Source organism: Phyllopteryx taeniolatus, chromosome 19 (assembly GCF_024500385.1).
Source record: "Phyllopteryx taeniolatus isolate TA_2022b chromosome 19, UOR_Ptae_1.2, whole genome shotgun sequence".
Lineage (NCBI taxonomy): Eukaryota > Metazoa > Chordata > Actinopteri > Syngnathiformes > Syngnathidae > Phyllopteryx > Phyllopteryx taeniolatus.
Genome location: NC_084520.1, coordinates 2,772,385 through 2,797,214, shown reverse-complemented (window position 1 = coordinate 2,797,214; position 24,830 = coordinate 2,772,385). Strand labels below are relative to the sequence as shown.

Genomic DNA, 24,830 nt, shown 5'->3' with positions numbered 1-24,830 from the left:
TGAGATATTGTCGCATTTTTTGTTAATAAAACCCTTTTTACAGTTATTGAACAACACTTGAACAAATTATTATCCTTGACTTTTGATTTAGAAACTAGTTTTCCATCAATTAGTTGTGTATTTGCGAGCCACAGTCATAACGGCCCTCTGATGGAAAGCATAACTACAATACGGCCTGCAACAAAAATTTGTTTCAAACTATATGCTTTTGAAATTCTTACTTCCTAGTCTGTCGTGATTGCTCTTCCTTTTGATTTTCAGTCTATGCCCAATCTCCTGTTGTGCCTAGTCCTGAGTTTTTCAAGTCTACTTCACAGTAATGTTACTATGTGGTATTGCTTTTGTTTGATAAATTATGTAGTAATTTAATTCTTGTCTGTTCTGTATTTTTGTCCTTCTTCCTGCACACACATCACACACCCATTAAACATGAGACCTACCTCTTTAATTTGGGCATATTTCACAAAAAGCACAAGTTGTGATGTAGCCCTTTTCCACCAAGGACCGTATACAGAAAAATCAAAAATTGCAAGAACCACTGACATTCTTCCTTTAAGGACTCAAGGACCTCGTCATACCAACACAAATTTACACATGATATGGTACAAAATTTGATTGGGGCTCAGATTAGCCCAATAAGTCTCAAGACTTATGGAAAATAAATTGAACAAGAAATAAGATAAAATAAAACAAGATAAACTCAACAAAAATACTTACTTACAGTTGTGAATGTTTGCAAAGGTGCAAATGCTGCAAGAATTTTGATGCAGCGACAATATTAATGGGTGGCACGGTGGCTGACTGGTCTGCACATCTGCCTCAGAGTTCTGACCAAATCCAGCCTTGCCTGAGTGGCATTTGCATGTTCTCCCCGTGCCTGGCTCCTACTCTGGCTTCCTCCCACATCCCAAAAACATGCATGGTTGGTTAATTGAAGACTCCAAATTGCCCGTAGGTGTGAATGTGAGCACGAATAGCTGTTTGTCTAAGTGCCCTGGAATTGGTTGGCGACCAGTTCAGGGTGTACCCCACCTCTTGCCCGGAGTCAGCTGGGATAGGCTCCAGCACGCCTGCGACCCTAGTGAGGATAGATGGTACAGAAAATGGATGAATGGAGGGTTTTCAAGTATTAACGACTTTTTTAAGGTCAGGCCACATGATTTAAATTGGATTCAAGCCCAGACTTTGATGAGGACACTCCAAAACCTTCATATATTTTTTGCAGCTATTCAAACGTTGACTTGCCCCAATACTGTACAAAGATGCTATGGCAAGGGGGACTCAGGACACAAGGTCCTTGTCGGGGTGATTTCACCATCAACCCCAACATCAAGATTTATTTCCAAGCTCCATAAACAGAAGAGCTCCATCCAAGAGCAATTGACCTGAGAGAGAAGATCATGAAGTCCTGGGGGAACTCAGCTACCTCCTGCTTGCCAAGGCTAAAGAGGTACGATCAGAATCCCTACTGGATGACATCAACACAGTACTTCTCAGCATCCCTAACAAGAGCATCACCGAAACCAAACGGCTGATATATGCAGCCGTATCAGTTATCCTAGAGATGCTTGGTTGCAAGATGAACAAACAGAAGGAGCAAGGGCACTGACATCAAGACAAGAAAGCTCCTTACAATGCATGGAGAGTTCCACCCTAAGTCCCGCATCCTGAGGCTGTACAGAAAGTGGAAAGAGAGGGGTCACAAGCACTGTCCAGAAGGAAACAACAGGTCTCCAAGAATACATCAAGAAGAGTATTGTAAGAAGAGTATTGTGTGTTATGTATTATTCATTGTGTAAGCAGACACTACAGTATATTGTCTGTCTTTTTCCTGCTACAGGAGGGCGTTTGGTGAATTTGCTGACAGGTGATGTGAGGATTTAAGGCTGCTCGTCAGCTAACAATTGTGGACTCCATTTTAGATCAGCGTACGTTGCACTTATGCTCGTTACATTTAAGGGCAGACTTGCATATTTTGCAAGTGACTGTTGCTGCCGGTCTCATTTTTAGTAAAATATTGAGGCATCGCTGCGCGAACCCACCACCTTTTGATTTCAGCAAGGTGTCCGTGTCCAAAACATGATTGGTGATTAGTGAACCTTAACCTATCATTGTGGAGTGGCAAAGTCGATGTGTCGACTAGTCAGTTCAACCCTTAGTACGTAGGTACTTATAGTACATAAGTGAATATGTGTACATCACATATAGTTAAGGATATTCTGCTTTTGGGTGAAATTTCTAGATGAACCTAAAGCACTATATATAAACTTTACAGGTTAACTTAATTTGACCTTCTCTAAACTTTTGAATACACATGTCCAACTGTTCATTGTTTCAGTAATTTTTGCACAATTTGCTGTTCTCTAATAAGGAGCTGAATGGAAAAATTCACAACAGGGTTTTTGATCCATGAATCGACTAATTTCCAAGTATGTCCACTTCCATACCTTGCAGTGGGCCCGACAAGGCTGTGGCTGCACCAGACCTATTTAACGGCGTTTTATCAAACGTATTCCTAGCTTCCATGAGCCTTGGCTAGAGTTATGGTTGTGACTTCTTGTTTGAACCGACTGGCATTTTGTTTACATTCTAACTGTTCGTGCTAGTCCACTTTCTATGAGCGTTATAGACTTAAACCATGTGGGAACAGTTGTCGCAGCTTAAAAAAGAAAACATTACAATCCTGCTTCCTACTAATGTAGCGGGGTGTGAGGATGACATTAAAAAGTAAACCTAAAATGTACAAAGCATTTTGAAGTACTTTCTGTCACTTCAGACGGCTTAAGAGGCGTATTACTCCCTACACAGTAATAAGGTTGGTCGTGTTTTGTTAAAATACGTGGGACACAGTCTTATTTACCTTAAAGTAGACATAGCGCCAAGCCAAACGCTTAAAAGTGCCTCATCATAGAGCCTTGGTTAGTTTCAACATCAACATATACTCTGTATATATAGTGTTTTCGATTCAGTTGAAGAATGCAGTCATACAGGGACATCATGCACTGATGTACAGAGAAAGAGAAATGCAGGCACTAGAATCTGAGCTGAAAAGTGTGAAGCACATTAATTTTAAAATAAACTATCAGCTGTACTTTACTTGCAAGCTGATTATTTGGATCCCATTTGAGCACCTGGAGTTGGACATTTCATTTGACAAAGGCTACATCCACATAAAACATGATGATGATGAATTTGTTGGGGGAGGGATGGGATTACTCAACAAAATATAGATAGGATAATTGATTCTAAAAAGATACGATAGTGACAGCTCACTCATAATCCAACCAGTAAGTAGGATGCATGTGTTCCTCTGTGGGCTTTTTGTCCACAAAATTAAAGGAGCTCACGTACAACGCCATAAGTGTTTTTTTCAAAAGGTTTTTCAGTCACATCACATCATTCTGGATTCCTCATTCCAAGCTAAGTGGTGGAAACTGTACTGATTCTCAAAACAACACTCTCTTTTTGTCAGGCTGGGGTGCATGTTCAAAACTTTGCGCTTTAGCCACCGATTCAACTTTTGGTTGGTAGTACAACCACGAACAGAGCAACAAGTTGCCGAGGTCCGCAAGGAGATTTTTAAATGCTATGGGGGCTGATAATCATTTAGAAAAGGAAAACATATACATCCAAATAATGCGCTCTGGGGAACCAAAACAGATAGCCACAAATGGCTCACTGCTACTTCCAGTGTCTCACAGGAAGTCGCGCCCATAATCTTTTCTACATGAATGCCCCAGGGACAAGGTGGATAGACCATCTGAAGAATAATTTGGCAACGACCTTCTGTTTTAAATTGTGGGAAAAAAATGCTGATTAGAAATGGTGATATCTTTTTAAATTGTTTATTCAGATCAGCCTTGCAAGAAAATGGAACAAGTGGGTGTGTGCGAGGAAGACAAGTTATTTAGATGTTAATTCAGATTAAAAAAAATCCAATAGAACACATCAATATAATGTCAACTATGTTGTAAAACAAAACAGATGGATTTACACTACAGGCTTAAATAACCAACTCAGATTTTTGGCACTAATTTTTTGTTTTGTTTTACTTTTTGTCATTTGTATGATCAAGCGACCCTATTTACAGAACAGCTGAAACGACCTTCACATGCCCAAAAATAATGTAAACAACACTACAAATGTCAACAGCCAACAACAACAACAATAAAAAGTGAATAATTATAAATACAAAATATTCAACATTGCATAATCCATGCAACAAACACCATAATTTTATTTCACACAGCAGAAATACTGTGCCCCATTGCAGCAGTTTGCCACTAGCTAGTAGACAAAATATTTTGTCACATAGTGGGTCAATAAGAAAACAGAGCTTCCAACCTATAGAAATTAACTTCCAGAACAATTTGTCCGACTTTCCTTATTTTCCAAATTTTGTCAAGAACATTACCGCGGGACAGTTATTGCAGTATATTATGTAATAGGAAAAAAATAATTAGCATACTGTTCAACTACACAACATAATAATTACTCTATAATCATAATCGTTAAATTCTGGCTTCAATATTTGTTTATCTGTTTATCTTTCTTCTTCGTTCTCCTTATCGTCCTCTTCTTTTATTGTCCCACATCCTTATGCCACTGCCAGGGATAATGCCCCCTTAAGGCCTCAGATTTGACTAACAGAACTTCCTATTCAGACAATTCAGAGTATTGTGACAAACGGTGCCGCACACACACACTTCTACTTTTCCTTTCGGCTTGTCCCTTTAGGGGTCGCCACAGCGCGTCATCCTTTTTCATGTAAGCCTATCTCCTGCAGCCTCGTCTCGAACACCAACTGCCCTCATGTCTTCCCTCACGACATCCATCAACCTTCTCTTTGGCCTTCCTCTAGCTCTCTTGCCTGGCAGCTCCATCCTCATCATCCTTCTACCAATATACTCACTATTTCTCCTCTGGACGTGTCCAAACCATCGAAGTCTGCTCTCTCTAACTTTGTCTCCAAAACATCGAACCTTGGCTGTCCCGCTGATGAGCTCATTTCTAATTTTATCCAACCTGGTCACTCCGAGAGCAAACCTCAAAATCTTCATTTCCGCCAGCTCTGCTTCCTGTTGTCTCTTCAGTGCCACTGTCTCTAATCCGTACATCATGGCTGGCCTCACCACTGTTTTATAAACTTCGCCCCATCCTAGCAGAGACTCTTCTGTCACATAACACACCTGACACCTTGCTCCACCCGTTCTAACCTGCTTGGACCCATTTCTTCACTTCCTGACCACACTCACCATGACTCTGGATGGTTGACTCCAAGTATTTAAAGTCCTCCACCCTTGCTATCTCTTCTCCCTGTAGCCTCCACCCCTCTCATTCATGCACATATATTCTGTCTTACTTTGGCTAATCTTCATTCTTCTGCTTTCCAGTGCATGCATCCATCTTTCTAACTGTTCCTCCACCTGCTCCCTGCTTTCACTGCAGATCACGTCATACCACACAATGGATTTAAATACGCAATTACAAACAATCTTTCCGATTTGTTGGATGACACAACCCAACAAGGTGAGGAGCCGAAAGTCAAGATGTCTCTTCCAAATGCTTGAACTTAACAAATAAGACCTTTGTCCCACGTGACTTTTTTTTTTTTTTCCAATATGGGGTGCTGTGCGTACATTAATTAGGGAAAAAATGATTTGAGCAAATGGCTGCAGTATAACAGAGTGAAAAATTTAAGGGGGCCTGAATACTTTCCGTACCCACTGTACATGCCAGTTTTACAGGGAAAGGGTCGGCTTCTGACAAACATGCAGTGTGCCTCGCTACTTTTTACTTCTAAATCCATCTAAGACCGAAATGATCACTATTGGACCGTTAAAACAGTCATCATTTGAACAACTTCTCCTTGTCTCTTGATGACTGTGTTATTGATTGGGTAAAGAATTTTGGTGTACTCGTTGAACAGACTCTTTCATTTGAGTTGCATGTAAAGGAGCTAATACTTTTTCCATCGACACAAAATTGCAAGGATCAGACCAATCCTCTCAGTGAATGATGCAGAGACCCTAATTCATGCTTTTGTGTCATCTAGGCTTGACTATTGCCATGTTCGTTTGTCTGGCTTGTCCAATAAAAGTTAGAGGTCAGCAGCGGGTCCAGAATGCGGCAGCTCGGGTTTTAAGGTGGACTTTGAGGTATGACCAAATCACCCCTGTATTGGCCTCCCTTCACTGGCTCCTTGTCCACGTCAGAGTGGAGGTTAAGGTGCTGCTTTTACTTATAGAACAATCTTCCACTTGAAGTCAGGCAAGCCTGCTCAGTTGAAATTTTTAAAGCAAAATTAAAGACCTAGCTTTTTACTCGCATTTTAATGTATATATGGTGTCCTGTTTAAATGGCGTGTTTTTGTTTCTGTTTCAATTGTTTTACTTTGTCTTATTAAATGTTTTTTAGTTTTTTAGGATCAGTTTATTTTTGAAAGGGGACAATGCAATTTCATAAAACACATGAAGTACACATGGTTAAAAAAGCCAGAATTAGCTAGAAGGCTAGTTTTCATTAGTAGTCCCCTGGCCATGATGTAAAAAAGCAGTAAAATACATCTACAAGACAATATAATACAGGATACATAATCAAACTATACTATTAAGAGAGAATAAAACTATAATTTTTTTGATCATAACAAAAAGACAACATACTTGTCTTTTAGTGTTGGCAGCTATAGGTGTTAACTAGCCACATTTTCAGTTTTTTTGTGAAGGCCTTGTATGTTGTAAGCAGTTTAACCTCCTCAGGTACTGAGTTCCACTCACCAGCGCTCCTCACTGACCAGGCTGACTTACTGAAAGTGCTCCTGCGCAGAGGAATGAGACAGTCACCTCTGACAGAGCCTCGAGTTGTTGGTACTGTAACTGTACTTCATTTCACTTATTTGTACCGAACTTTAATTGAAAGTGCTTTGTAAATAAACTTTTAAAATTTCATCAAATTCATTTATGAAATTTTAGTCACGGTGGCCGGACACATCGGCGTACTGGCCGTTAATGTCGGATGCTTGATATTTTTTCCCCAATGTCCGGAACAATCGGTGTCACGGCCGTAAAGAGTCAGCGTTCAGTGTTTTCTGTAACAAAATATGGACATTCCGTAACATTTAACAGTTCTGAGAAAAAGGGAATCAGATGTCAAAGGGGTGCATAGATCGATTAGAATTGTAACAATCCTTTGTAGTGTCAAACTGGTGCCATAATAAAACAAACAGTTTTTAGGGCAACTTTTTTACTGCCATACAAGCATAAAATCCAATTAGTTACATTTCTGCTTTAGTGTAGTTATAGTGAAACACACTCTTACTCTGGGATGCAGGGGGTTGGAGTTGATACCCCGTCAGCTGACACCAACCCACAGGGTAGAGATCAGGTGACTCACAGTCAACCCACTGGTCATATTCATCTTCCCAGCCATCAAAGTGGATCCTTAATAGCCGATGTACAATTCTTGTCACTGTAGCAACACACACCAGACGTGGCTCCATCAGGTCAACAGCTTCCAGCTTCATGCCTCGTTGGAAACCATGATTGGGAACTTCCTATCAAGGCAGCAAGAATAGTGAAAAACAATAATTGTATGAGCTACAGCACATGCATACTCACTTTAGAATTGCAATGACTTTCCATTACATAACCAAACAGGGACAATTCAAAAGAACAATAGGAAAAAACAATTCCACATAAATATCTTAAGACATGTCCATTCAGTGGATATACTGTATTTTAAATACAACCTGTGTGGTGCTGTAAAAAGATTAATACATTTCAGAACTTTCCCCCTTTACAGATGACATAATTTGTAACTTGTATATCTTTTACCTCTTTTAAGCAAAAGTAAGAAATGAAAAAATAATTGGGTTGCACAAGGGCACACACTCACAACTGGGAAATGTGGCTGTGTAGAAAATTGAACAATCACATTCAAACTCATTAAATACTAGTCAGTGTGCGCTTGCCATAATTTAAAGCAGTTTCCCAAATTTTATTGAGCCAAAAGCACAGACTTTTCAATAGAAAGAAAAAAAAAACTCACAGCACACCAATAAACAAATATGTCACACATGTTAATTAATTAAAGCTGCAAGAAGCGATGAACGGGCCACGCACCTCTGCGGGCGTTGGGGGTACTTGCAAAGATCTGAGAAAGACTGATCAACACAGACCTTTAGGCAGTATGGACAGAAACTATCAAGACTAGGCCTGTGGGGAGAAAAAAAAAGGACTCAATCGGATAAGTCGACTTCAAAAATAGGTCGACAGATATCTCCGCTGGCGCCATACAAGCCAACTTCCATACAGACATCTCCACATACAGTCCCCTCCAAAGGTATTGGAATGGCAAGGTCAATTCCTTTGTTTTTGTTTCAGATCAAAAGATGAAAATGAGACAAATTCTGAATTACAGCTTTTATATGGTATTTACATCTACAGGAGTTAAACAACTCAGGACAGAGCACCTTTTGTTTGAAGACACCCACTTTTCAAGTGAGCAAAAGTATTGGAATATGTGACTGATGGGTGTTTCTGCTTGCTCAGGTGTTGCATTTTAGGTGATTGCTTAAACATTAGATAGTGCTTGTGTTTGGCTTTGGGTTTAACCTGTGAAAACTGCATTTGCTGTTAAGAAAACATGAAGACCAGAGAGCTGTCTATGGGAGAAAAGCAAACCATTTTGAAGCTGAGAGAAGAGGGAGAATCGATCAGAGCTATTGGACAAACATTGGGCATTACCAATACAACAATTTGGAACGTCCTGAAAAAGAAAGGTGTACGGAGTAACAGACATCAAACAGGTCGGCCAAGGGTATCAACAGCAGTTGATGACAGAATCATTGTGAGAACTATGAAGAAACACCCAAAGACAACAGTCAGTGTCTTCACTGCCAACCTCCACAGGGCAGGGGTGAAGGTATCGCAATCCACAGTTCGAAGACTTCGAGAGAACAAATATACTGGCCATACCACAAGATGCAAACCACTCATTAGCAAAAAGAATCGTAAGGCCAGATTAGATTTTGTAAAGTACAGAGATGAGCCACAAAGGTTTTGGAACAAAGTTTTATGGACTGATGAGACCAAGATCAACCTCTACCAAAGTGTTGGAAAGGCCAAAGTATGGAGAAAGAAAGGATCTGCTTATGATCCAAAACACACAAGTTCAGAAACAAACAAGAACTGAATGAGGTTGCAGTAAAAGTCTGGAAAAGCATTTCAAATGAATGAATGAAGAATGAACAGTGGTGAAATCAATGGGTAGCAGGCTTGATGCAGTTATTGGAAGGAAGGGTTATGCCACCAAATATTAAATGTGAGTCATTTTAATTTAAGTATGTCTGTTCCAATACTTCTGCTCACTTGAAAAGTGGGTGGTTTCAAACAAAAGGTGTTCTGTCCTGAGTTGTTCAACACATTTAGATGTAAATACCATGAAATAAAAGGGGAATTATTAACTTTTGTCTCAGATTCATCTTTTGATCTGAAACCAAAATGTATTCAGTATAAAACAAAAACAAAGGAACTGACCTTGCCGTTCCAATATTCAGTCCATCAGCCAGGCCATTTAGGGGATGGGTGATGATACAGTCAGCAGAAAAATGGTTCATTTAATCTGTATAGTTTTTCCTGGTGATTTCATTTCCCGTCAGTTGGTTTCTAGGCCACTTGTACAAGACTCAGCCCCCAATCCTGTTGCCATCCTTCTCAACTTGGCAGAGTCGCAGTTTTCAGGGAACCACGGCTTGTTGTTATTGAAGGCGCGGACCGTTTTATTTCTAATCTGAACAAAAACTGAAGCAGGATGTCTGTAAACTCAAATTGACAATTAAGGTTTCAAACACAACCTGTGCAGTTCAAACAGTCCTATAATAGTGCAGCTTTGCATCATTGATCCACTTCACTGCTTTAACCAAAGGCTGTGCAGATTTGAGTTTATGCCTGTATAATGGAATAATGTGGATTAAATAGTGAGTGGGGGAGACTGACATCCATCTTTCAGGGTACTGTAGCAGTAATCCAGAAAGTTGTTTTCCATGGTGCTTATATTTTGGTAATTCATAGATGAACTGAATGACTCTTGGAGTCCCGAAGAAAAACAAGCGAGTGGTTGGTTTTGATCCAGTCAAGATCCCTGGTCAAAGTTTACAGCAAGGAATTCACATTAGCTGGAATGTTAAAACACCAACTCGGGTAAAGGAGGAAATCCTGAAAGGAGAGTAGTGTGGCTAGCACCTCATGAACAGTGTCTTCAAGTTGGGGCTGCAGTGCACTGGGACATCCTAATATCAACCTTTGTTAAAGTAGAAGCAGATTCCACTGCCTTTCATTTTACCTGATAGTTCTGTGAACCTGACAGCCAGATAGGTGTAGCTTTGTAGGTGTAAAAAATCTGCGCCGCCCGGAAGGGATTCCGCGGGAGGCTGCAGAGGCATTAGGGCTCACCTCATTTCTCTCTTTGCCGGTTTGCTGTTGTTGTATATGATACTATTAGAGAGCCATGATAAGCGAGGAAGATCCACCCTCAGTCTCTCTCAACCTATCACGGCCCAGCTAAGAAAATTTGGTTACGTCATCAAACTCACTCACTCTTTTGAACTGAAACCTAGAACCTAGAAGAAACAACCTGCTGAGTAACATGCACAATAGTGATTTAATATTTTGGCATCGTGTCTTAGAATTTCTCTTTATAAAAAAAATAAAATAAGAACGCCATACACTGAAACGTAAACATACACTTTAGGTTTACGTTTTTGAAAACGTGAATGATGAGAGCCACACAAGTAGGCTGTTGAAGACTGTAGCTGCGTTTCAGTCCTGTCATGCATGTTCAGTCTTCGGGTCACCCGTGCGCTCAGTACAGCAAGCGAGAGGGTCACTGACAGAAGCAATCACGGAAAACAAAGGCAAACACACAATACATTAGACTATCATAGATAATTTGAGAGCATGTGAGTCCCGGAATGCACATGTCATGGAAACAATGAGTCCCAGCCCTGGAACAATGTGTCCCGACAATTTATCACCACGGAATAAAGATACAGTAATCCTCCGCTACATCGTGGTTCTTGCTTCACGGTCCCGCTATATTGCAGATTTTTATTACAGTTGTTACTCTTTAATCTTTTATACTGTTTGTACAATTACTTTTGTGGTATCCATTGCTCTGTCAATATACTGTGTTTAGGCCTTCCACGATAGCAATTTTTTTAGAACAATATATTTTCTAAATAACGTTCAAGATAAACAATAGTATCGATGTTTTTTTATGCCACTGATGTAATGATATTCGAGCATAATAAAGAATTGTACACATCTTACAAATTCTCCACTGTTAATCAAACATATGAGCACAACTGTGCAATGTTCTCTCGTTTACGAAATAAAAGTAGGGCTGCATTTCACAATAAGAGCAAGTAAAAAAAAAAAAAGAAAGTTATACATGTTCAAATAAATTGCTTAACTTCAGAAAATTTAAGTTTGAATTTTTGTTTTTCTCTTTGGCATCTTGACAAGTGAAGTCTCAAAACAATGTTACATATTTTAATTCAACAAATCTTAACAACTGAACCTTTTCAGAGGTTATGTTTGTTCAAAACCTTTGTTTTGGTTCATAATGGTGTATCACATATGCACTTTCAGTAAGAGCTCCCAGTGGGAACGTCCCACTGAGAAGTACAAACAAAAATGACTCGGCCTGTTCCATTTTAAGCGTCATTTGTTCCAAAATTTCTCTTGCTTTGTCAGTCATTTTCTGAGCTTTCGCCATCTTTAACTCAATTTACACGCTCAATCTCTCTCTCTCTCTCGTATTTGTTCTGTGCACAGACACTGATTTCAGTAAACCACCTGCGATGCAGATTTGATTGGGTGAAAGCGTGGCGGAACTCGCAAGTGACAGGTCGGTAAAGTTCATCACTACCGGGAAGCCTGAAATATGTTGCACCGCTTAAAATGGAAGCACCCAGTAGCTCTTGAATCATAGCCAATCTTTTTTGGCTATGGTGTGGGTCCGCTTAGGACTGCTTGTGGGTCCGCTTAGGACTGCTTGTGGGTCCGGATGCGGACCGCAATTTAGTAACGTCTGTTTTAAACGATGTCACACCAATTGAGCGAGCCAGAGTGAGCTGTTTAGCTCTGCAGCACACTTGCTACTGAGCTTGCGGGCTAGCGAACGTAATAAATAGTTGACTTTCCTTAAAATGTCCCAGTTGTTTGAATCTACAGAGCCAACGCCCTTCCACCAGCACCTCACTGCGTCGTGAGCTGCGCGCCGCGTGTTACCACAACAATGAAAACTTATGGAGTCGGGAAAAAAGGTCTCCTGTCACTTGTATTTATGAAACAATAACCTGCCCTACCCTTCATCTGACTGGCGAGCACTAAGACAGGACTCTTACTTTTAGTGGTTAATGATTCGCTTAAGCACTTCAGCAACACACAGACAAGGCTCAAAATACAGTCCCCTCTAAAAGTATTGGAACGGCAAAGTCAATTCCTTTGTTTTTATTGTATACGGAAGACATTTGGGTTTCAGATCAAAAGATGAATATGAGACAAGAGAATAGTGTTTCCTGGAAAATAACTTTTTTTTTTGCCACAGCACTGAAATAGGCATGCCACAAAGAAGATTTTAACTGTTTTCTATCAAACACAACAGCTCTGCTGTCTGAGTATAAGATTTATTTTTTTTGGGCTGATTACAGAAAACGCTAGAGTGCAGTGTGCAACGAGGGGGAGGCATTTGTCTTGGAACAGCATCATAGGCAGAGAAGCCGTCCAGATGAACGAACACAGCCCCATCAAAGATTTCACCAATACAGACCTGAGCTGAAGACTATCTGGAACAGCATCATAGGCAGAGAAGCCGTCCAGACGAACGAACACAGCCCCATCAAAGATTTCACCAATACAGACCTGAGCTGAAGACTATCTTTCCACAGAGAATCTGCTCTTTGAGGACGGCTGCCCGGTGGATTAAACTTTAATATATATATATATATATATATATATATATATATATATATATATAATATTATATATATAAAATATTTTCTTTTTGAACAGAATTGAATTCCACAGAGCATCCGCTCTATGAGGACAACACCCAGGTGGCTTAAACTTTAATATATATATATATATATATATATATATATAAAATATTAATTTTAATATTTTAAACACCTCACAGAAGAACATGCAAATAATCAACTTCAAAAGACAAAACCTCAATATCAAAAAGAACAGATTTTCTACAACAGTTAGGATACACTAACTTTGAGTACAATAATAAATCAGGAAAATTTCTTGCGAACTAACTTCAGCGCAATTAAGAAAAGTCAATTACATCCATTCAAGATTTAAACGGCAACTGCACACCGTCACAGCTAGAAATAAATGAAATATTTTACAATTATTAGAGCAGCCTATATGCATCTTCGAACAGCCCAGACGAAAAAGAAATTGAAACTTTTATTAAGAATCTACACATTCCTCAATTAAAGGCTTGATGCTCCTTTAACCATCACAGAATTACATTACGCATTAAACAATTTGCAACTGGGGACGAGCGCCTGGCCCGGACGGAATCTCCGTTGAATTCATTAAACATTTCTGGCCTCTATTTTTCAGAACCGTCAAGGAGATTAACGATAAAAGTCAAATAAGTAGCCATATAAACATAGCTTCAATTAAATTATTACTGAAGTCAGGTATAGACCCCACTCTCCCGGCTAATTATCGGCCCACAATAAAAATGAAAACCTTACCTCAAATAACTTATTTATTCTCAATGATTCCATTTAAACCCACATTTAAATGGTTTCAAACATTACATTCTGTCGTAATAAATTTTTATTAAAAAAAATGTATTTAGTTTATCCACTCTTCAGAAAAGTAAACAGGAGGGAGGCCAAAATGCTCGCGAATTGGAACAGATAGACTGCAACAACATCAAACTCCCAAAACCCCAATTTATTTCAAAGTCTTAATCTAAAACCCAATAAAAGCATCCACCTTAACGGCTTGGTGGAAAAGTTTAGAATCTACAGGATCTCAATTAGCTCCCAGTATGCTCTCCCCAATCTGTCATAATCCAGATTTCGAAATTAACAATATACCCCTTCATTTTAGCACATGGGAAAAACATGGGATTGACCACCTACAACAACTATTTAACGAGAATGTTTTTAGGACACGTGATGAACTGTTCCAAGAATTCCAAATCTTCTTTTCCTTTCGGCTTGTCCCTTTAGGGGTCGCAACAGCGCGTGATACTTTTCCATGTAAGCCTGTCTCCTGCATCCTCCTCTCGAACACCAACTGCCCTCATGTCTTCCCTCACGACATCCATCAACCTTCTCTTTGATCTTCCACTAGCTCTCTTGCCTGGCAGCTCCATCCTCATCATCCTTCTACCAATATACTCACTATTTCTCCTCTGGACGTGTCCAAACCATTGAAGTCTGCTCTCTCTAACTTTGCCTCCAAAACATTGAACCTTGGCTGTCCCTCTGATGAGCTCATTTCTAATTTTATCCAACCTGGTCACTCCGAGAGCGAACCTCAACATCTTCATTTCCGCCACCTCCACCTCTGCTTCCTGTTGTCTCTTCAGTGCCACTGTCTCTAATCCGTACATCATGGCTGGCCTCACCACTGTTTTATAAACTTTGCCCTTCATCCAAGCAGAGTCTTCTGTCACATAACACACCTGACACCTTCCTCCACCCGTTCCAACCTGCTTGGACCCGTTTCTTCACTTCCTGACCACACTCACCATTGCTCTGGACGGTTGACCCCAAGTATGTTAAGTCCTCCACTCTTGCTATCTCTTCTCCATGTAGTCTCACTCTTCACCCACCACCCCTCTCATTCATGCACATATATTCTGTCTTACTTCGGCTAATCTTCATTCCTCTGCTTTCCAGTGCATGCCTCCATCTTTCTAACTGTTCCTCCACCTGCTCCCTGCTTTCACTGCAGATCACAATGTCATCTGCAAACATCATGGTCCACGGGGATTCCAGTCTAACCTCATCTGTCAGCCTATCCATCACCACTGCAAACAGGAAGGGGCTCAGGGCTGATTCCTGATGCAGTCCCACCTCCACCTTAAATTCCTCTGTCACACCGAAAGCACACCTCACCGTTGTTCTGCTGCCCTCGTACATGTCCTGTATTATTCTAACATACTTCTCTGCCACTCCAGACTTCCGCATGCAGTACCACAGTTCCTCTCTGGGTACTCTGTCATAAGCTTTCTCTAGATCTACAAAGACACAATGTAGCTCCTTCTGACCTTCTCTGTACTTTTCCATCAACATCCTCAAGGCAAATAATGCATCTGTGGTACTCTTTCTAGGCATGAAACCATACTGTTGCTCGCAAATACTCTCGCCTCCACTACTCTTTCCCATAACTTAATTGTGTGACTCATTAACTTTATTCCTCTATAGTTCCCACAGCTCTGCACATCACGCTTGTTCTTAAAAATGGGCACCAGCACACTTTTCCTCCATTCCTCAGGCATCTTCTCACGCGCTAGAATTCTATTGAAGAAGCTGGTCAAAAACTCCACAGCCACCTCTCCTAGATGCTTCCATACCTCCACAGGAATGTCATCAGGAGCAACTGCCTTTCCATTTTTCATTCTCTTTAATGCCTTTCTAACTTCCCCCTTACTAATCATTTCACTTCCTGGTCCACCACACTTTCCTCTTGTACTCTCCCTTCCCTCTCATTTTCCTCATTCATCAACTCCTCGAAGTATTCTTTCCATCTATCTAGCACACTGCTGGCACCAGTCAACATATTTCCATCTCTATCCTTAATCACACTAACCTGCTGCACATCCTTCCCATCTCTATCCCTCTGTCTGGTCAGCCTATATAGATCCTTTTCTCCTTCTGTCCAACCTGTCATACATGTCATCATATGCCTCTTGTTTGGCCTTAGTCACCTCTACCTTTGCCCTGTGTTGCATCTCAATGTATTCCTTTCGCCTCTCCTCAGTCCTCTCAGTGTCCCACTTCTTCTTAGCTAACCCTTTTCCTTGCATGATTTCCTGTACTGTGAGGTTCCACCACCAAGCCACCAAGATACACCAAGTACTCTCCTGCCTGCCTCTCTGATCACCTTGGCTGCAGTGGTCCAGTCTTCTGGAAGCTCCTCCTGTCCACCGAGAACCTGTCTCACCTCTTCCTGAAAAGCTGCACTCGTCCTGTCCCGAGCTTCCATCACATGGTTCTCTGCTCTGCCTTTGTCTTCCTAATCTTCCTCCCCACCACCAGAGTCATCTTACACACCACCATCCTATGCTGCCTGGCCACACTATCCCCTACCAGTACCTTACAGTAGGTAACCTTCTTCGGATTACATCGTCTGCACAAGATGTAATCCACCTGCGTGCTTCTACCACCGCTCTTGTAGGTCACCCTATGTTCGTGCCTCTTCTGGAAAAAAGTGTTCACTCCAGCCATTTGCATCCTTGTTGCAAAGTCAACCACCATCTGTCCCTCCAAGTTCCTTTCCTGGATGCTGTACTTACCCATCACTTTTTCATCACCCCTATTTCCTTCACCAACATGTCCATTACAATCTGCACCAATTACGACTCTCTCTCTGTCTGGGATGCTCAGAACTACTTCGTCTCGCTCCTTCCAGAATTTCTCTTTCACCTCTTGGTCACATCCTACCTGTGGGGCATAGCCACTAATCATATTACACATAACACCCTCAATTTCAAGTTTCAGCCTCATCACTCGATCTGATACTCTTTTCACCTCCAAGACATTCTTAGCCAACTCTTCTTGTAAAATAACCCCGACTCCATTTGTCTTCCCATCTACACCATGGTAAAATTATTTAAACCCTGCCGCTAAACCTAGCCTTACTGCCTTTCCACCTGGTCTCCTGGACACACAATATATCAACCTTTCTCCTAATCATCATGTCAACCAACTCCCGAGATTTTCCTGTCATAGTCCCAACATTCAAAGTCCCCAAATTCAGTTCTAGGCTCTGTGCTTTCCTCTTCTCTTTCAGCCAAAGAACCCGCTTTCCACCTCTTCTTCTTCGACTTCGACCCACAGTAGCTGAATTTCCAACGGCGCCCTGCAGGTTTACGGCGCCGGTGGCGGAAGTTGTTAACCCGGGCCACGACCGATCCGGTATGGAATTCTTTGGATGAACGCTCATATTTGTTTGGCAAAGTTTTAAGCTGGATGCCTTTCCTGACGCAACCCTCTGTGCATTTATCTGGGGTTGGGACCGGCCTACAGTTTGCACTGGCTTGTGCCCCCATAGGGCTGCATTTCCAAGAATGCCAAATAACAGGCGGAAACTTTCTTCAATATAATGAATTAAAAGCAGCAATAATAAAAAAAAAAGAATACCAACACTCCAGAGCACCCTCAAACTGCCAGTTTGTCAAGCAAATAGTGAAGCTTCTTCCGCAAAGGAAAAAAAAAATTATCTTAAAAGTTTATAAATTAATTTAATGCACTAAATCAATGCACTTACCAATCACTAAATGGGAAGAAGACCTTTCCATGTCCGCTGACCGTAACTACTGGATACAGATATGTAACAATACGTTAAGAATGACAAAAAATGTACAGCTTATACAATATAAAGTGATCCGTAGAACACACTTTACGCAGTACACTATGCATAAAATGGGCTTCTCTCCATCTAATATATGCGCGCAATGCACCAAAAAAAATACCGCAGACACCTATATAGGAATGCACACCAATTCAATGCTTTTGGTCTGCGGTTACACAGAAACTCTCATATTTTGAATTGCAGGATTCCACTTTCCCCAACATTGTGCATACTTGGCGACTTAAGCACAATCAGAATCATCTTTATTTGCCAAGTATGTCCAAAAAACAGGATGCCTCCTGGGTAAGCTGTTCCAGGCATGTCCCTCTGGGAGGAAGTCCTGGAGACGACCCAGGGCACGCTGGAGAGACTATGTCTTGCCTAGGATCGCCCCCGGAAGAGCTGGACAAAGTGTGTGGGGAGAGGGAAGTCTGGGCTTCCCTGCTAAAGCTATTGCACCTGTGACCTCAGATAAGCGCAAGACAATGGATGGATGCATGGATGGACATAAAATTACCCAAATGTCATTTTGCCAACAATACTTAGTTTGAATTATAATTCAATATTAAGACCTTAATAAACACAAGCTCACCTTGTTAAAGAGCTTAACAGGAGCAGCTATCGAACCGGTTTCTCTGAGGTAGTCAAACCATTTAAATGGCATCTTCGTGTACCCTGGAGGAGAGAGTCAGTTGAAACCAGAAAAAAACTATTTGCAAAAACATGCTGTCAATCTAACTTTTCTCAAATAATACGTCAAAGGTTTTTAGCAATTTTTGGCTCATAAATGCCAATTGAAACATTTGAATGAATTCAAAGAAATATGGGTATACAGTACCTCGAGGGGAGGTCACTTCAATGTTGTTGATTTCACAGAAGCCCACAGGGAAGATGGAAGGTGAGGTGCCATGGTAGCAGAACCAGTCTGATCCATCCACCGCCTCAGAACCATCAATTCCAATCATAAGATACCCATCTGCCAACACCTTAACAGCATTTAATGGTCAGGGTTTGTGTGGTATCAATATTTCATACAAATATCTAAAATAGAGAACACACCTTTCTTACAGTGGCTACACATATCGCTGAGAGATTGAGAGGGTCAATAGCTTCCAACTTCATGCCATCTTTGAACCAATCCCCACTTTGGTCCACATCTCTAACCTGATGATGAATTAAAATTAGGTTTAGCAGATTATTTAAAGCATATAATATATACAGTCCAGTACATTACATATACTTATGTTAAATAAATTGTAGAAGTTATCATTTATTTGCTTAGCTTGCATTAGTATAATGGATGATTTTAGATGTCTTCGCCTTCAAAAAGAAGACTCAGCATCATCCGATGGAAGGGCGCCTGGACCAAGGACGTGATCGGATGTGGTCGGGTCGTGACAGGTGTTGGTCCAATATTATGTGTTGTGTCTTATTGCTTAGAATACTATGTCTGGGAAAAACCCTCTTATTATCAAATATTTTGTGTTGTGTCTTATTGCTTAGAACATTATGATTTGTAAATCCCTCCTATTTCAAATAAATGCAGGAGCGAGGGGGGAGATTGTTTAGAGCGTGTTGAGAGACTGTGATCTGAACAATCTCCCATTCGCCCTCCTCATGAGAAAAAGAAACCAGTGTCTTCATTCCTTTTGTGTCTATTTTTTATAATGTTGGGTAAGATAAATCCAACATTAAATTGGTCCTTCGAGCTGGATGTCAACACACCCGAGGATTCCAGTTGTGGAGCCGACTTCCAGTTAAGAGACCGTGGCCACGGCAAGTAAGACCCTTTACGGGACTGGTCTTCGTTCTCCTCAACTGGGATCTGAAGGTTGACGACAATCCACAGGATTGAAGACGAGTGGTGAGTTAAATTTTAAAAAAAAATGTTTTAGGAAAAAAGGATTAAAGAGTGAGTGAATTGCGCGACGAAGAAGTCTGCGACAGAATAAACCTTGTGTAATACTAGTCACTGGCAAGTGGTCAGAAGGACGGCGGAGTCCGACAAATTCCGCGAGGACGGCGGGGTCCTGTACGTACTTAAATTCCGTGTTTCTGTTTTTCTGTGTTTCCGTGTGTTTATAAAAACGTTACTAATATCGTGTGTATGTGTAAAAGTATGAATGTATAAGACTGGATTGTAAGTGACAACTGGGTTTAGAAGCAAAGGCAAGAATTCTCCGCCCCGACTGGGGTAGAAGCTTGAGAATTACCAAAGCTCAGACATTTATTGTCACCCTGTCATTTTTGAATAAAGTCAGTATTTAGGTCACTCTAGGTGCAAATGAACTGACTTCCAAATTCACAAAAATGGGAATAAATAACAGTAAAGCGGATCCAAAAATAGACCTAATGTGTAAAGATTGGAAATATGTTCAACTACAAAACCATTCAAAAATACAACATTTAAACACGTAGATAACCAAATACGGTTTCGCTGGCCAGCTAAATTCGCAAAAAATAGTTCAACTTCAAAACGAAATAAAGTGTCGACACAAAAATGATATATCACAAATACAAAAAGATGGATTTGACGACTTACTCTTCTGGTTAAACATGGCGTCAAAAAGAGAAAAAGGAAGGGAGAATAAGAAACACTTAACAAATGAACAAAAAGAGCAGGAAGGTAGGCATAAAAATATGTTGTTTCAAAGACAGGGATAACCGAACACTGCTTTAATGGTTGGTTAAATACACAAAAAATAGCCGCGTTGCAGGAATCATATTATATAAAATAAAAGAGAATACAGACAAACTACCGCATGACTAGGCCAGCCTGCTTCCCAACTCAACAAATCCTCTTGTGTAAACATTACAGAGAATGAAGAGGTGGATTTCAATTTACAGGACATTCTGAGTTTGGACACTGAAAAACCTGAAATAACCTTGTCAGTAAATGGGAAAGAAATGAAATTTCTTTGTGATACAGGAGCATTAGAGACCCACAGGGGAGAACTTGTAGAATGCCCATTTTCGAAGTCCCGGAGTGCCCTGTGAATTTGTTGGGAAGAGATGGCTTATTCCAACTAGGACTTGTACTCAAACATGAATTAAACATAAATTAAAAAGAGAGGACCTCTATGTAACACTGGAAAACAGAGAAAGTACATTCTATTACACAATCGATATCCCAGACAAACCACCGTTAAACATGGGAAAGGCCCTGTTGTCTGCAGCCTTGCAGCTTATCACAAAAATAGAAGATAAAAAAGAATGTGATGAGCTGCATAAAACAAACTGGAATACAGTGCATCAACTGGTCTAATTAGAAAGGCGATGTTTTGGACAATACAGGGTGATGAAGGGAAACACATGCAACCTGTTTGATGAGACCAAATGATTCTCACTGAAATTGATGAAGAAATATTTAAAAAAGTTGCAAAAAAAAAACAAAACAAAAAAATTATGGTCCACGGGACCATTTAATGTAGGCCTTATTAAAGGGGCTTTACCAGTACAAATTAGACCCAAAACAGAATATAGACCAGGGATTCGTCAATATCCATTAAAACCAGATCCACACACATTGTTAAATTCATTAAGACCAGACGCTACTGTGTTTACAGTAGTGGACACAAGTAATGCATTCTTTTCTGTACCAGTAGAAAATAACAGTCAATTTTGGTTTGCATTCACATTTGAGAAAAATAAAATAAAATATATATATATATATATATATACATTTACTAGATTACCGCAAGGTTACTGTGAAAGTCCAACTAATTATTCACAAGTTATGACAACACGCATGTCTTCTGGCATCTACAGATGGAGAGACATGCAAGGATTCATTGGCCTTGCTGCATCATCTAACAGAAGAGGGACATAAAGTTAACAAAAATAAATTGCAATGATGTAAAAGGCAAGTCAAATATCTAGGCCATAATTTAAGTATAGGAGGAAAGACTATATTAGAAGACAGGAAAGCTATAGTCTTAAAAAATCCTAAACCACAGACGAAGAAACATATAATAATCATTTTTAGGTCTGACAAATTATTGTAGAGCATGGATTCCAAACTATGCAGAAATTGTTGCACCATTGTCAAAATTAATGTATGAAAACAACCTTAAAATTACATCATCTGTTGAATGGAGTACAGAGGCAGAAAAGGCCTTCTGTGACATTAAACAACATTTGGTGTCGAGTGCTGCGCTAGGCCTTCCAAATTTAATGATAAAACATTCATTCAAATAGCTTATTTTTCAACTAAATTGGACAACGTAACGTGTGCATTACCACATTGTGTCAAGAGCATTTGTGGCAGCCTTGACGGCAGTAGAGAGCAGTTCACATACAGTGTCTGCTCTCCTATTGCAAACCAATATGGCGTTTTTATCACCTGCAAGACATTTATCTTGCATTGCCATCTTGCTGTCACAACCACATTTGACTGTTGAGCGATGCACAACCTTAACTCCAGCCACACTAATACCCTTACTTGATGAAGGCACGCAGCATGAATTGGCTGAACAAGCTGCTGAATTAGTAGCATTAACCGAGGCATGCAAACTAATGATAAATAAAGATGGTACAATGTATACTGATAGCCAATATGAGTGTTCCACAACAAGAACGTAATTATTGGGAAAAACAAAGTGAAAAACTACAAAATGAAATTTACATTAGCACAGAAAAAAAAAACAAAAAAAAAACTATTCAAATGGGCTGCTATATTGAGCCATGCTGTGTCACATGTCTCAACCGGAGGGATGGTGGCACAGATAGATTGACACTTTACAGCCCTAAAAAATAGCAGAAAGAAACACGTGGGTTCATTTAACACACTGTAAAAGAGTCATTTCAGCTGAGTACTCAAATTGGGAAGGTGAGCAAAAGTCTGATAACGGAGCGGGAGCAGATGTGTAGATTCTGAAAATGCTTGCTGGTCAGTGAAGAAAAAAGACACCAACCCTTTTAGTGAGAACTCAGCAGAAAGGCACACCCACGTTGGTTATGAGATTCAATAAGTTGTTACGTAGCAGCTTTGGCTACTATGGTGTTGGTTTTGTTTTTGTGGTACATGGGACGTCCCACCCTAAATGATACAACCCATTTTTTTGATAGAAAATCACCTACCAACTGGACCAACATGACAAACCCAATAATAAAAAATTTTGAATCATTAACTCGTGTCAAAAGGAGTACAGCTGATGATCAAAATTGTGGGCATGGCCTCCAAACGCGGCAAAAAGGTTTAATATTTTGTGCCCCCCAAAATCAAGCTGCTTTAATCATAATTCCATATGCAGCTCTCACCAATGATGCTCAAGAGAATGGGCAGAATTGGGGATTTAGATATGACTGGTATGCAACAATAGGCTTTGGATGGGAACACCTTATTGGTGAAACAGGTTATGATTGGTCCAGTTGGTCACAAAAGATAGCAAAAGAACAGACAAAAAAGAGATTTATCCTGGCAGAGGCAAAATTATCCAACATAAAACATACATCGACGCCATAGGTGTTCTTCGTGGGGTTCCTAATCAATACAAATTAGCTGACCAAGTTGCAGGAGGATTTGAATACTTCATATGCTGGTGGTGTACGATTAATAAAAATGTTAATAGGATAAACTACATCCACTTCAATGTACAGAGATTAGGAAATTGGACTCAGAGTGGGTTGGAAGCTGTGCATGAGCAGCTCAAGGCTACCTCTTTAATGACGTTCCAGAACCGCATAGCTGTCGACATGCTCCTTGCAAGAGAGGGAGGTGTTTGCGGTATGTTTGGAGAACAATGTTGTACATACATTCCAAACAATACTGCTTCGGATGGCAGCTTGACCAGAGCCATCGATGGTCTACGGACCCTCAATCACAAGATGAAGAACCACTCTGGGGTGGACACCTCCTTGTGGGACAGCTGGATGGACGTTTTTGGTAAATATAAAACCCTAATTTCACCAATATTGATATCAATTGCTGTTTTTGCAGCCATTCTGACATTATGTGGATGTTGTTGTATCCCATGCATTCGGGCATTAATCAGTAAATTAATCACCACAGCCATAACCCACATGAAGAACCGTATGGAGCTGATGTATCCATTACTGTATGATGATAATGATGATAATGATGATTTTGCTTTAACTGATTTGTTTCCTGATGCAGATGATTACGATGTTTAAACTACAACATTCATGTATGACAAGTTTACTCTGAGTGTAAATGTATTTGTTTCATAAAAATGATTCTACAGTTAAAAATCGAAATGAAGTGACTGTAAAATGATCTGAGAATTTGTGCAAATACATGATAAACAGGAGGGAAATGTTAAATAAATTGTAGAAGTTATCATTTATTTGCTTAGCTTGCATTAGTATAATGGACGATTTTAGATGTCTCGCCTTCAAAAAGAAGACTCAGCATCATCCGATGGAAGGGCGCCTGGACCAAGGATGTGATCGGATGTGGTCGGGTCGTGACAGGTGTTGGTCCAATATGTGTTGTGTCTTATTGCTTAGAATACTATGTCTGGGAAAAACCCTCTTATTATCAAATATTTTGTGTTGTGTCTTATTGCTTAGAACATTATGATTTGTAAATCCCTCCTATTTCAAATAAATGCAGGAGCGAGGGGGGAGATTGTTTAGAGCGTGTTGAGAGACTGTGATCTGAACAATCTCCCATACGCCCTCCTCATGAGAAAAAGAAACCAGTGTCTTCATTCCTTTTGTGTCTATTTTTTATAATGTTGGGTAAGATAAATCCAACAACTTATTACATATTAAAGAATATTTAAAAAAAGTGCAACCCTGTATTAGGTTTTGAGGCAAAACAAAATATACTGTACTTTTAAATGTATTTTTACCCCATGGCGTAATTGTAAATGAAGAAGCGGCATTGCCACAAAGATAGGAAACAGGTGACAAAAACGGAGATTTGATATGTTGAGAGGCTGTTGGCAATGATCAAATGCCCCATTCACTGAATGCCCCTGCCCTGTGCAGTTCAGCGACAGAGACTCTCCGCACTTTGTTTTCAACACAATATAGTGCCACCAGAAAGTATCACACCCCTTCACTTTTTCTATTTTTGCTGTTACAGACGTACTCTAAGGCTGATTTGAGAGTAGTTTTCTTTAAAAAAAATAAAAGTAAAATATCCCATCATGCGGCACGGTGGACGACTGGTTAGAGCGTCAGCCTCACAGTTCTGAGGACTGGGGTTTAATCCCCGGCCCCGTCTGTGTGGAGTTTGCTTGTTCTCCCCGT

The 24,830-nt window shown here is 40.3% G+C and overlaps 1 protein-coding gene across 2 annotated transcripts in view; it reads right to left on the bottom strand.

Moving 5' to 3' along the window:
- The window catches only part of mbtd1 (mbt domain containing 1), an 88,763-nt gene that overhangs the window by 28,835 nt on the left and 35,098 nt on the right, over positions 1 to 24,830 (bottom strand). For both annotated transcript variants that reach the window (XM_061756019.1, XM_061756020.1), the window contains exons 3-6: positions 18,672 to 18,776; positions 18,451 to 18,598; positions 18,205 to 18,287; positions 7,318 to 7,552 (exon numbers count right to left, since the gene is read on the bottom strand). In XM_061756019.1, the coding sequence (XP_061612003.1) occupies positions 7,318 to 7,552; positions 18,205 to 18,287; positions 18,451 to 18,598; positions 18,672 to 18,776 (571 nt within the window). The remainder of the gene's footprint in view (positions 1 to 7,317; positions 7,553 to 18,204; positions 18,288 to 18,450; positions 18,599 to 18,671; positions 18,777 to 24,830) is intronic.